The sequence below is a fragment of the Malaclemys terrapin genome, chromosome 9 (assembly GCF_027887155.1).
Source record: "Malaclemys terrapin pileata isolate rMalTer1 chromosome 9, rMalTer1.hap1, whole genome shotgun sequence".
Lineage (NCBI taxonomy): Eukaryota > Metazoa > Chordata > Testudines > Emydidae > Malaclemys > Malaclemys terrapin.
The window spans coordinates 70,156,347-70,171,194 of record NC_071513.1 but is presented as its reverse complement, the minus strand read 5'-3'; the positions used below and the strand labels follow the sequence as shown (position 1 = coordinate 70,171,194).

Sequence of the window (14,848 nt, the reverse complement as noted above, 5' to 3'; positions counted from 1 at the left end):
TTTTTTGCGTGGAGGGAAAAGAAGGGCGAAGGAAGCTAATGTACTGGAATTAGTATCAGAGCTCCTCCTTACGGAATGTCAGTGAACAAAATTCTCTGCTGGAGTAACTCCATTGACTTCAATAGAATTACACCAGCAGAGAATTTCAGCCTATAAATTAGATTGGTACGGGAAGCACTATGTAAACACATATTGAAGCTTCCCCTTAAAATGTTTTAGATTGCATCTCTCCTTCTTTCCCTTTTATACCACAGATCATGTGCTGCAAACTCTGGGATCATTGAGGTTCCATCTTCTCCTGTCTTTTTAATTTCATGGGCTTGTTCTATCTTGCTTTCCTTAAAAGGTAAGGAAAGCAAGATAGAACAAGCCCATGACATTAATTTATGGTAAATCTGTTTACTTAAATGAGAACAGGATTGAGCTGCTTTTCTTTAGTGGGTTTGAGTCTGAGCCCTAATATACCTGAACACGTTTTGTGTGGTTAGCAGTTTGAAAGGTCTTTTGTTTTCTGACCAATTAGAACCAATTCTGACCGTCTGTGGTGCATCGGCCTGAAAGCTATATTTCTAGTTGCTTTCATTCAGAGTTTAAAAAAAAACATGAGAAAAATGTAGAGTAAAAGCACCTAAGTCATCTTTGAAAATGGGACTTAAAAACCTAAATGTCATCGAAAGTTAATGGGATTTAGGCTCCTAATTCATTTTTTAAAATGTTACTCTGTGTCAATTATTAATAAGCAGCAATATTTTAATTTGGCTTTTCCTGCTGAAATACAGTCCCACCTGAATCTAGAAAGAGAGATGATCACAAATCTTAATTTAATTGCTTTTTTTTTACTAACCAAACATCTGAGGCTGACAGCCATGTACATGAATGCTTCGCAAAATCATTGTTAGAAGCCGGAGCAATATATTTGCATGTGTATTCCGAGGATAATTTAAAAATGACTATGTGTGCTTTTGATTCTATGGTTAGGCCAGAATTTCAGAACTCTGCATGCAATTGCATATTAAAAAATGAACATGCAGTAGTGCAGCAGGGGTCTGATCCAATATCCTTTTGGAGTCAACAGGAAGATTCTCATTGACTTCAGTTAGGCTTCTAATGTGCATATCTAAAAACCATAATTGTATGCACAGTCATGGTATTTGGCACACATTTATAAATGCAGAATTCTGTAAATCTGGGCCTTCATTTTTAGTGACCCTTCAGAATATAAGAACAACCATACTGTCTCAGACCAATAGTCCATCTAGCCTAGTATTCTGTCTTCCGCTAAAGGCCATGTGCTTGAAAGGGAAGGATCAGAACAGGGCAATCATCAAGTGACCCTAACATCCAGTCCCAGCATCTGGCAGTAATGAGTATGAGTGTCTATTCTTCACACTCAGTTGTTATCATAAATAAAGGGTCTCTGCTGCGATCAAATGCAGTAACAGATCAGTCTTAAAACCATTGAACTATAGCAACAGTCAACAAAAGAGTTTAAGCTCCGAACAGGAAGTGCTCTTGTGGCAAGACAGTTTGAAGCTAGTGGTCTAAACACAGCTAATTCTGAGAAGGGAAGTTCTGTGCAGCTTTTAAAAACCGAGTTAACTATAATATTATACAAGATCTTTATATCCCGGTTCTGTGTAAATTTACCTGTTGCATTCCTTTACTTTAGAGAATTTTTAACAGGAGATTTGGCCAAGTCCACTTAGATGAATAACTGGCAACACCGATCCACTTGTAATTGAAGGCATGCAGTATTTTTATTTGCTTTATTCCAGTCCTTTATGTACAGTCCAGACTTCTTGAGAGGCAGTGTTGTGCATGCAGTGGATAGAGTACCAGTATGGGAGTCAGCTGACCTGCATTCAGTTGCTTGTTCTGCCATTGTATTGCTGTGTGTGACCTTTATGGTGCATCGCTGAGCTGCCGTTTCCCTACTTGTAAAATGGGGGGAAATAAAGATTTGCCACTTTTTGCTCAGCACCTTGACATCAGTTGATGAGAAGCTATGTTAATCCTATGTTTTATTAAGGAGTATTCTTGGTAAAAGAATTAAAAATTCTGCATTCCCTACAGTAGCTATGGTGAGTGGATTCAACCTGGAGTCTTCTACACTGCTGTCAAGCAGAAGAGCTTTTGTTTGGGTCTGTAGCTCAGCCACCATCATGACAATGATAAAATTCTTAGCTGTAGTATATACTGTTAGGCTTTCTATTATACCCACCAACCCCACTCAATCTGCATAATTTATAGCCATGGATAGTATATGGTCCTTAATAATGATGGACTTCAGTTTACAAGCTGTGTTGTTGATGGGCAACTTGGTTGTTGCTGTCAGGACTAACTAAATCCCTGATCCTGCAAAGAGCTCTGTATGAATGGACCCCCAATGAAGGCAATCGGCAGGGATTCACTCACACAAGTTTGCCTGGGGGATTTGTGGCCTTAAAATAATTAAAATTAAAATTAAAATACCATTTAATCAGGATAGCCCAATGTAGTGAAGAAAATGATCATAGACAGTTGGGCAAAAAAAATTTGGACGAATAGCTTGTTCATTGAAAAATGGAGTGTGAAACTGAAATCATTTGCAAATTTGTGCTGAGTTTGCTGAGTAGTTCATAGACATTCATGAAGACAAGAAATAGTTGTTGGACCAGCAAAAGAGAAAGAGTTTGTTTTTACAGCGTGGTAGTTAGGACACTCATCTAGAATATGGGAGGCCCCAGTTCAAATCCATACTCCAATGGCTACTTAATTATTGGTGCAAAATGCACCAGGTTCAAGAGGAGACACTGAGAAGCCCCATACCTGAAGATACCATGGCCTTGTGGTTAGGAGACTCTTGCAGTGTGGGAGACCCACGTTCAAATCCCTTTTCCACATCAGGCAGAGGGGGAATTGAACCTGGGTCTCCTACGTGTACTGGGCTAAAGCTCAAAAGGAGGCGGCACCACCACCACCTCCTTGTCTGGCCATTTTGTGAATCCTTTCCTTTGCTTTTGTCAAAATTCCTGATAATCTAAACAGTGGGTTTTGGGTACAAACAAAATGTTTTGTTTTGACATTATCAAAATGTTACAGTTCATTTTGACTGGAACTTTTTTTTTTCAAATTTTCTAAATTTTCATTGAATAGTTTTGAAAAAATGTCATTTTCAGTTTGACCTGAAACAAATTCGAAATTTCCAGAGAACTGAAAAATCCATTATTCAGCCAGCTCCACTACTGACTTCTCCATAGTTGCCCTGTTGTGAAGCCATAAACCACTGAGGGGACCTTCACTGTCATAAAATAGAACCCTAAAATGGTAACATCCTGAGCACCGCCGTCTATCCCCACTTCATTTCTTTAATGCTCATGAAAGCTCATGCAAGTCTCCACTGTACATAGGCCTAAAATAATAAGGCCGAGTTCTTTGGTAATAATAGCAAAGCACTCCTAAGAGATACTTAGTTGGGAAATCTGAAGATTAATTTGTAATAAGCACAACTGGACACAATAGAATAAAAATAATGGACAAATACATCCTCACAGCTCTTTGCAAGGAGCTAAATAGCTAACTACGGATACTGATGAGAGTAGAAATGGAAAGAAATGGTTTTGCTACGTCCCATCCTGAACCATCCAAATGAAACTGAGAAAAAGTTTGGGGAATCCCATCGTGTTTGCACCTGCCCATATAATGCATACAACTGTTTCAGAATTGCTCATGTGCAAAGCAGAGAAGGGGAAGCTGCGTACTACAAGTTAGATGCAAGTAAGAAACTCTTCTTTTTAGATTATGCACAGAGGGCTTTGTTCTGAGCCAAATTGTCATGTAAAGTCTGGTAAATGGACTTTCTTCAGAGGTTGCGGGGAGGAATACTCACCTTTAACTTGGAATCAGGCCATCAAACAAATGCTCCAAAATTTGAAGTAGCAGAGGCTGCGAGCCACTTCAGGGTATACTGAGCAATGGTGCTGCATAATCCACTGCTCGCACTCCCCTCTTTTGCCCCCAAACATCCTGTGCTGCCCTGTAACTGAAGGTAGAATTTTAGCGACTGAGTCAGATTCTGCTCTTTGTTATATTGCTGTAAATATGGAGAACATAAGAAAGGCCATACTGAGTCAGACTAATGGTCCATCTAGCCCAGTATCCTGTCTTCCAATAGTGGCCAATGCCAGGTGCTTCAGAGGGAATGAACAGAACAGATAATCATCAAATGATCCATCCCCTGTCGCTCATTCCCAGCTTCTGGCAAACAGAGGTTACAGACACTTCAGAGCATGGTTTTGCACCCCAGCCCATCTTGGCTAATAGCCATTGATGGACCTATACTCCATGAACTTATCCAATGCTTTTTTGAACCCTGTTATAGTTTTGGCCTTCACAACATCCTCTGCCAAAAAGTTCCACAGGTTGACTGCGTTGTGTGAAGAAATACTTCCTTTTGTTTGTTTTAAACCTGCTAGCTATTAATTTCATTTGGTGACCCCTAGTTCTTGTGTTACGAGAAGGAGTAAAAAACACTTCCTTATTTACTTTCTCCACATCAGTCATGATTTTATAGACCTTCATTGTATCCCCCCTTTGTCGTCTCTTTTTCAAGCTGAGTAGCTCCATTGACTTCACTGGAATCACTCCAGATTCACCCCAGGGTAATGGAAAGCAGAATCTGGTCCACCATGCCAGTTACAGAAAACCAATGGGACAGATCTGTGGATTAACTTGAGGATGTGGAAAAAGTACCCCAGGGTCTTGCAAGTGTGAATTTACAGTTGTTGCCTCACCCTTCCCTCAATGAAGAGGGATTCCCAGTTATGCAGAGGGGCAGTGTGAGCATTTGCAACTAGGTAGAACCTAATAATTAACACAAGGAAATCTAGCCCATCCCTGCAGATCTCATGGTAGCTATCTGGAGAGCCGCTTCTTCACTCTGCTCGCCACATTGGTCCTGACAGCCCAGCTCACTCCGGGTCCCTACCACAGCTGTGCAATGCTCATTTCCCCTGAGAATGGTAAAAGCTATGAAAAGGAAGTTAAATAGCATCAGTAAACCCCATGGGCGTCGGGTGAATGAGCCATTGGGAGAGGCTCTCTGCCTGAGGCCCCGCCCCTCCCCTTCGGCCCCACTCCCCCACCGGAGCACAGAGCACACTCCCCCGAGGCCACCAGCCCCCCCGTGTGCTCCCTGCCCCGGAGCACCAGGCAGGCGGCGCAGCCAGAGCACCCCCATCCCCGTGCACCAAGCGGGTGGCGTGACCGGAGCGCCTCTACCCCAGCGCCGGGCAGCGCGGTCCCAGTGCACCCAATTCCAGCCCCGGAGCGCTGGGCAGGCAGCACGACGTGCCTCAGTGCCCACAGCCCCAAGTCTTGCAAGCAACAGCCCCCGCCTGCCTATTCAGTCTCTCCACCATGGATGAGCAGGAAGGGAACTGGAAGCAGGCAGGAGGGGGCCAAGGGCAGAGCATGGCTTGGGCCATGCCAGGCTGTTTGGGGAGACACAGCATCCACCGGCCTGTGGTACCCGTCACCCATAAGTCCATGAAGATTCTCACTGGGCTGCTAATGGGGATGCTACATAAAGTAGCTACTTCCTGGATCCATCCTTCTCTGATCCAACACCCCTTTCTCTTGCCAATCTTACAGTTGTCACATGGAGGGTTTTTTGCAGCTTGTTGGGACTCTTTGTCTGAAAGCCCATCCTGCTCCTTTCCAAGAATTTCAAACCCTTTATGTCCATTTCCCTACTTCTTTGCCTCCTTCCATGCCTTGGAGCAGAGAGGGGCATGGCGCACAGCTGGGTTTGTAGTGTACTTTTTGTGGAGAAAAGGTTAAAAAATTCTAAAACACATTTTTCCTTTTAAAGTCACTGATGAACAAGGATTTAAAATATTGAAGCAGGCCCTCCTAGAGCAAACCCCATATTCCCCAGAAACCTACGCCAATGCCTTTCGTTCAATGACTGCTTGAGCTGATACACGCTATTTGCAGTACAGTCTATGTGCGGGGTGTGGAAGCCAGCAGAAAGTAGGCATCAGCAAAAATGCTGTCTCTTAACCCTTTTATGGACATGCCTTTAATTCTTTATAGTGTTTTTTAATTGTTTGTTGATCTGACTAAATCTTTTGTTTTTATTTCTTGTCAGACAGACACAATTGCATGGGAAATGAGAACTCTGTACCCATCTGTACCTGAAGATGCAGAACAAAATGTAGAAAATTTATTTGTTAAAGAGGTAAATATCCAGCATCTGTACTCCTTGATTTTAATTAAGTCCAATCACCCTTTTTATTACGTTTAATTATATGAGTCTAATGGTGATTTCTCTTTTGTTTTAGTCACATTTTTAACCAGTATGATATTTTTTGGTGGCCTGGTTTGCATCTAGAAAACTTGCAATTGTATTGCGCTTGCCTCTCAGATGTCATTGTTTTAATCCTGCATAGCTGATCCTTTTGTATTAGGTACATTTCTTAACATGAGCACTGAACTCTGGAGCTAGCAAAACCTGGGGAGTTTTGTACTTCACAAATATTTATGTCCTTTCAAAAAACATTAGATGTTTTGCAAAACATTTTGGAACTCTTAACACTAGTGAGATCTTGTTTCATCTTTATTTTGTTTTAAGGCCTATATTGTGGCCCTATCAGCTGGTCACATTAGGAATGAGGAGGAGGGATTCTGCACTATTGGCAGTGGCTGGAGGCATTGCACCTGTATGGTACACATGCAAGCAGAATTCTTCCCGGGTACTTGAATGCAAGCAGGAGCATGGTTGGTCCCAGGCTGCAGAGCAGGAGAGATGCATGATTTCAAACACGGCTGGTGATTTTATGACTCCCCTTTAGCTTGTCTTAGAGAGATTCTGGCTGCCTCTTGCACAGGAGCTCAAGAGGTAGACCGCTCCCTGCAACTTTTCCACTGTGTGCTAAAGAAGGCACAATGTGGCCTGACATTTATATTAGAAATACAGATATATGGGACCAAATTTCAGCCAGCCTCCAAATTACATGCAATGGTTTTACTTACTTACATGCACAAATAACCATAGCCCCTAAAATGTATGCGTGCCTTGCTTTTTGTACCCAGAGGAGGCAGTTACACATCCCAATTTGCATTGACATTGTCTGTTTTCGTATGCACCATGGCTGCATATATACTTCTGCAGGAAAACTCATTTGCACACAAAAAAGTAGGTAAATAAACTCAGAGGCCAGCCTGAAAATTTGGCTGATAGATTTCCATGCAGCATAACACTTTACAAGCTGACCCTATTTTTCTCTCCATCTGTGTGACTAGAAACTCACTGCCAGCTCAAACTCCTTCTCTCCCTGCCACCTTTCCAATTCTGACAATAGGGCTTGATGAGGCAAGTCATTATTTCCCTTCTTTTCCTTTCAGCAGGGTGGGGTCTGTCTATTCTGTAGTTTGAGGCTCCACAAATTGTAAAGCCAACACTATCCACATTGCCGTGCTCAGAAAACGGAGTCTAAAAATAGAATGCAGTGCACAGTATCTGGGAATTATTACTGCTGAATACTCCAAGGAGGTGCTAATGACAAACTGGCAAAATCCTAAGCCTTCTCTGCAACACTAGAGAGCCAAGAATAAGAGAGAGCAGTAGAATAAGGGGGGAAAAAACAGCACTAGAGACACAGGACTGCAGTGGGAGTGCTGTGCATGGAACAATGGTAGGTTAAAGCCCTTAAACTAAATTTTAAAATAGAAATACATGTGTTCCGCTTCATGTTTCAAAGCCAAAAAATATATAAAGTCAATTAGGTCCAAGCAGGAAATAATTACCAATATCCAATCGTCTCCTTACTCCGCCAAGAGCATAACACAAAGGTCCTCTGGAGCCAGGGTATTCTTCTTCTTGGAAATGAAGATAAAAGATGAAGATGTAAATATTCCCTTCCCATTCTACACATAATTTCACTAAATTTAGTATTACAAATGAAGGGCCACAGGACAAATTTATGAGTGAGCCCTTTTCTGTCCCAAGCTGGATATAGTCTTAATGGCAATGAGTATCAGAGGGGTAGCCGTGTTGTCTGTATCCACAAAAACAATGAGGAGTCTGATGGCACCTTAAAGACTAACAGATTTATTTGGGCATAAGCTTTCATGGGTAAAAAAACCCACTTCTTCAGATGCATGGAGTGAAAATTACAGAAGCAGGCATAAATATATTGACACATGAAGAGAAGGGAGTTACCTTACAAGTGGAGAACCAGTGTTTACGAGGCCAATTCAGTCAGGGTGGATGTGATCCACTCCCAATAATTGATGAAGAGGTGTCAATACCAAGAGAGGGAAAATTGCTTTTGTAGTGAACCAGCCACTCCCAATCCCTATTCAAGCCCAAATTAATGGTGTTAAATTTGCAAATGAATTGTAACTGTGCTCTCTTTGAAGTCTGTTTTTGAAGTTTTTTTGTTGAAGGATGGCTACTTTTAAATCTGTTATGACTCCCCTGCAGCTTGTCTGCCACAATATAGGTGCTACAAAACGTGACACCAATATTATCTCTAAAAATGATAGCTATCACCTTGTTATATTTTGGGAGGAGTGTTTGTGCTGGAGCTGACCACCTGTCTGATAAAGGAAAGATTGTGGCTGGTTCTGAATCATGTGCAAGGGAGGAAGGAAGATGGTGCAAGTTGGTGAAGAAGTGGGTTGAGCTTCTCCAGCTTATGAGTCTTTGCAATGGGTAGCAGCACTCCCAGTCCTTGTGCACCTTGGGTCTGAATCCTTTGCCCATAGAAACCAGTGGAGACGCTCCAAGGAACTTCAGGGGACATTGGATCAGGACCCAGAGACTAAGGAGATCTTTTGCCAGTCACACTGAACTCCCCAAAGACAGGAGCTGAGCTCTGGCCTCATCCAGGTCTTACCAAAGTGGATGGTGCACATGTTGCACCTTTTAAATGCCTATAGTAGTAGCTGCTCTACTCTGTACTTCCCCAACGTTCCCAGAAGCATGCTGCCTTCTTCAGCACTAAGGGCCTGATCCAGAGCCTGTTAAAGTCAATGGAAAGACTTCTTCAATGGGCTTTGGTTCAGCCAGAATACCTCCGGCAGCCAGAATACCTCCAGCTCCTGCCAGCTCTTCACCCCAGCACAGCTGTAATATTAAAAGCTATCCTTAATTTCTTCCAAATGCAGTTTTTTTGTCCAGTTATTCCTTTATAACTCTGTGACAAGCGAGATTCATAAGAGAACTGGAAACTAAGTATTAACAGGACACAGTGGCTGATAACACCTTGCAAGTGACATCTGCAAAATCTAACCAACATATTTGAATAAAGGAATTTTGGGTAAATAAACCACAGGGTATAAAAATACCACTGGATTACAAGCGATACTTCTCCTAAAACAAACATAAAGGGTTCAATTCTCCTTTGTCTTGTACCTTGTGGAGTCATTTACCCCTGTCTAGTGAATGTGCAGAAGGCTGCCATGTCAGAATGGCAACATTTTACACTCCGCACAGATGTCACTAATTCTGAAAGGTAACAGAAAATCAAGCTTGTTTTGTAGAGTTGTTGGGTCAAAATAGCTTTCTTCTTCCACCTCAGAAGTGGCTACATTTTAACTATAGCTGTAATTAGCCTTACAATCCATACAAATCCTCTTTAAAGTGCTTTGAGATCCATTCAGATGAAAGGCAGTATATCAAAGTGAAGTAATAATAACTATTATATCCTTAATATTGAAATTTCATGTAGTAGATTTATGTGGTTTATTTCAACATACCTACTGTAGTAAGAATATTCCTTTTAGTCTGGCAATATAGGCTTCCCAATGAGAAGAATGGGGTAATATTCAGTTGTCCTTTAGTACCCAAGTTGTTCACCGTGGAGGATTTCTGTATTTACAGTATTGTACCATATCTCCATAGGACTTGTAAATGTTTTTGGTTATTAAACCAAGAGCTTTATTAATCTTAACACTAAAGAAGTAACAGCTTTACAACTACTCTCTTTGTAATTATTGAAAGGGGTTCTATATCAGTGCAGTCAATTACTCAGGCTATTTTGTCTACTATACACACTGCACACTCATTTCGTTCTTTTAAATTTCAAAGTCAAATTAAAACAGAACCTTAAGTTGGTAAGTGTCACCATCTAAAATAATCAAAGGCTTTATTATCCATTATGCTGAAGATTTTTTCAGGTTCAAAAGCCGAGTGTTTTCAATGTTTTAAAGTAGTGTATCAGTAGGCTGCCACCAATGCACTGAGGCTCTCTTACAGCCTACATTTGCAGTACTTGGAGAAGTAAACAGTTTATTAAAATGTTGTGAATTAATTGCATATTTTAATTTTTAGGTTTGGTAAAATCTAGGATTCTCAATCACTAATTTTTATTTTATATATGAGCTGTATGAAATTGGAGAGTTGTAAAACTGAGGTCCTCCTGATGACTTTTGGCCAATAGAGATGGCATCATGCTTTTCATATGAGTAGAGGGAGTAACCTCAGAGGGCTGGCTAAATTTCAAACTAGTTAATGCTAGTAAATTCTGCCTTCCAAAATCCCTGTGTAGTTTCCCTTAAGTATGATGTTCTTTGCTTCCTGTTTTAAAACTCTTTCTTAGGGTTGCCCTTCACTGGTTTAATAGCTGCTGCTTTCCACCTCAGAGATGGCAGAATTTAAGTGGTGAATGAAGTTACATAATCCTTTATCCATCTAATATATGTGTAAGGTACTTTAGGGTTCAAAAACTGCTATATCATTCCACATTGTTGTTGTTAATAATAAACGAATGATTATATAAGTTCCTTCCCCAAGCTTGCAGAGATCTTAAAGAGAATGTAAACTGTGAAAGAAAGGGGAACTCTGGCCATTTTCAAGGGGTTTCTAGGTATGCTCTTTAGTTCTGCTTCTCTTATTTCATTTTCCTTTTTTCAAAATGTTAATTTGCATTGCAGAGCAAACCTGTAACATGGCTACCCTATGAAGTGCCCCTTTTGCTGTGGTAGCCATCACACTGTCACCACCAACACAAACACTGGAAAGCTGCAGGTGCTGAGTTTTTGCAGGATGATTTCTCTAGGGGAAAGTCTGGCCAGCGAGGAGGGGGGGGGGGGGGCGGGAGAGAGAGGCTTCAAAGCCTGCAGGGCTGACAGGGGGTGGATGGAACAAGAGAGCTGATGCAAATGAGTGCCAGCCTTTCCCCATCCCATAATTAATCTCCTCCTCGCCCTACTAGGGCAAAACATACCTCTGGAATGATTCTCCATCAAGGTTAGGAGGCAGCTGTATCTGGCCTGAGGGCCACAGCTGTTCCTGCAGAAGGGTTCCATCCTTCTGATCAACAGCACCTTGTGTGTTTCCCTCCATAATTCAATAATTTCCCATCAAAGATGTTGATGAAATCAATACAAATGTTTTGGTATTTTCTGGTGGAAAAATGTTCAGTTGGCAAATGTTCAACCCATTCTGGTTTATAACAGACTGCAATTCTTAACCACAACAGGCTAGCTAGAGATAAGGAGAAGCCATTGCTCTAAATGTACTTGCCTCTGTGATTTCTCTGAATGTTACTTGAATGTGCTTTTTGTTCCTTTATATTTTAATTTTGATTAGTCTCTTCTTGAAGAAGCACAAGAAACCTTTATATTTAATAAGTTAAAACATTGTGGCCTGCTCTATATATTGTTCATGGCTATTTTTACACGCATCGGTAAAGAGCCTATAATGTTAACAAAAAAATCTCCTGTGTTGAATCCCTTTTACATGAATTGATTGCATCTTTTACGTATTCTAATCAGTAATGAAAGTAGGACAGGAAAAATCAGTCCTTTCTTTAAAGGATTCAGTTTCTTTTTGTGTCTCAAATAGACAGTGTATGAAGTATGAATTAGCGGTCTACACTTATTCTGATCCAATTCAGTGAATGATCTTTTTCACTGGCTCATGTAATACAGTATATACATTGCTCCTATGCAAATATTTACTTACTATGTCCCAGATGGTCACCAGACTGACTTAACTAAAGCTTAAACCACAGAAATACAATGGTGAGTTTGTTTCTGTCCACCTGTGAATCTGCAGAAAGGGCTCAATTTTGCTGTCATTGGAGTCCATGGTAAAATTCCCATTGATATCAGTGTGCCATATTCAGGTTTGGGCTGTGATCCTACAAGGTGCTGAGTGTCCTCAATTACCATTTAAAGTCAATGATGGCATTAGTCTGTCTGTTTATCATTTAAGCCATAATATATGATCCTATCTGCCTGTATCATCTGGTCACATTTTCTCCCACTTTTTCGTGCAGCACCGTTGAATTCAGTGGGGTGTAAATCAGAACTGAATTTCGCCCTGTGCATTCAGAATGAATCTATTACTGTAGCGATTTGGATGTCATATATTGTTATATTTCATTCAGTGTTTATGTGAGAGGGGACAGCTTATGAATTTGTAGCTGTTTCCTTGTAATTTTGTTTCATATACCGTAAAATCAAAAAGAGAATGGGAAAAAAAAGTAATTTAAAATGATCTTGTCCCTGGCTTGTGGGTTTTTTTGTTTTGTTTTGTTTTTGTTTTTATTTGTGGTCCCATCTGCTAAGAAGTTTTATTATTGACTTCAGTGGGAATTGTTTAGGCCAATGCTGAGCCCTTTTGAAAATACCACCCACAATTTAGAAGATCATCAGACCTCACTCCAGAAGGGTGATATTATTTTCCATATTAATGGCCAAAGCTTGACTGCTCCCCTCCCTGTCCGTGAGTACAGAAGGCTCTACACTTAGTGACACCACTGTAAAGCGAGGACTGGGTGTGGAGAGGTCATGGCGGGAACATTCCTTGGAGTGGGGTTTAGTCTCACTGATCTTTTTTGTCCTTCTGTCTTTTTATTGTCCATTTTCTCCTAATTTCATTCTGTCAAGCTTTTACTCCCTGCATTCTCTGTTCCCCTGCCCCTTTGCTCTCTCTTATTCAGTTCTCTCTCTCATCTCCATCCCTCTGTTTTCCATGAGATCCATTCTCCTCCCTCTCCCCACTCTGAAATGTCCCTCCACCTCATACTGTCTCCTTCCTGTGGTTCCCTTTCATCTCTATGCCCTGCCACTGATGTGCCTCCCTCCCTCTTTCTCTTCTCTCTATGTTTTCTCTTGTCCCACCTAAGGGGGCCGCTGCTGCTGTTGAAGGGGTGTGCACGGAGGGCAAGGTCTAAGTCCCATTATGTCAGCTGCCTGTATTAAGCGATCTCCACTGTGCCGCCACTCCTGCACTTACAGGGTCTGGTGATGCAGATGGCAGCCCTGTTGTTTGTCTTTCTAAGTACTCAGAGGGCACTCCGATACTACAATGATGGGAGTCATAACCTATCAGTATCTGAATAGCATAGGTATCCTCACTATAAATAGATCCAGTTCTTCTTGCCCCCCAAACAAGAGGACTGTTGGTGCTGGGCTTTATGGGCCCCAAAGGCCAACTCTAGGTGGCTGACCCTGCAAACACTTCTGCTTAACTTTATGCATGTGAGTAGTCCCGTTGAGCTTGACAGATAGATCAGAATAAGGAGAGCAGGACGATAACCAGATAAACAGACATAATTAGAAAGTTCAGTGGGTAAGTTAAACCTGTGCTGAAGTGCTTTGCAGGATCAGGGTCTTAGTTATTAGTACAGCCAAAATCTTTTTTTCTATGATTAAAAAACATAAATGCCATAACTATTTTATCTTCAGATGCTAGTAACTGTAGAAGAGGAAGAATGGTCTTGTGGTCAAGGAGCCAGTAGCATGGGTCCATTAACATACCATTTAACTCTAATAAATTGACTAAGGTACCAAGCTTGCTCATGATGACAGAATAGTGGGGTAATTTTTTTAACATACTATACAATTATTAATCCCTACAGTGTGCTTTAGAACCACAATTTCCAGAAGTCTATGATATAATCTGCTCCATTCTCCTTGTTGCAACTTTATAGGCTACCAATAAACATACAGATTTCTTGTTCCTCTCCACCAATATTTTCTTGCCTTGGCAATTTGAATCTTTGTTAAAATGAGTAACATGATAGTAGGTTATAAATTAAATACGACTCAACAATGTAATATTGTTGCAACTAAGGACATCATGCCATACTTACCACATTAATAATTTTCTATAAAAATGAGCAATACAGTAATTCTGTTCTACTTGACACAGAATAGACCTCAAATACAACTTGCATTCAGCTTTGGGCACCACATTTCAAAAAAGACATGAACATATTAGAGAGTTCAGAAGAGAGTCACAAAACTGACAAAAGGTTTAAAAAATAAGAACTATGAGGGGAAGTTAAGAGAACTGGAGAAATTCAGTATGATAAAATATAACTCAGGTGAGACATAACTGTCCAGAAATACATTATGGGATGTTATAAAGAGGATAAGGATCAGTCCTTGAGGACAGAACAAGAAGTAATGGACCTAAGCTGTAGCAGGGAGAATTTGTTAGGTAGTAGGTTAAGTCTAGTTACTGTGGAAGTTAGGTAATGAAGCATGGTGCAAAGGGAAGACACAATTTATGTCAGTGGAGATATTCAGGGACACAGAAGTACCAATCTATCGACGTGATACAGTAATAACGTAATAAATCCTTCCATGATGCAGGAGGATGAAGTCAGTAATCTACTTTAGGTTGCTTCTGCGCACATGAGTGAATTTAAAAAACATCACCTTTGATTTAAATGGGAAATAGTGCTTTAAAACTCTAAGAAATATGAAATTGATTTTCCTTTAAGAATAGCAGTACCAAGCTATTAAACAAAAGAAAATGTGCTTCTGCTGGAGTTGTTTCTTTGTTCTGGATCCTTTCCTGAGTGTGAATAAGTTGAAATAATCTATTTCTTTCCTTTCTTTTTAG

The 14,848-nt window shown here is 40.8% G+C and overlaps 1 protein-coding gene across 9 annotated transcripts in view; it reads left to right on the top strand.

Annotated features, from left to right (window-relative positions):
* Positions 1–14,848, top strand: part of DOCK10 (dedicator of cytokinesis 10) — a 228,050-nt gene that overhangs the window by 84,907 nt on the left and 128,295 nt on the right. For all 9 annotated transcript variants that reach the window (XM_054040397.1, XM_054040400.1, XM_054040402.1 and 6 more), the window contains exon 3: positions 6,131–6,220. In XM_054040397.1, the coding sequence (XP_053896372.1) occupies positions 6,131–6,220 (90 nt within the window). The remainder of the gene's footprint in view (positions 1–6,130; positions 6,221–14,848) is intronic.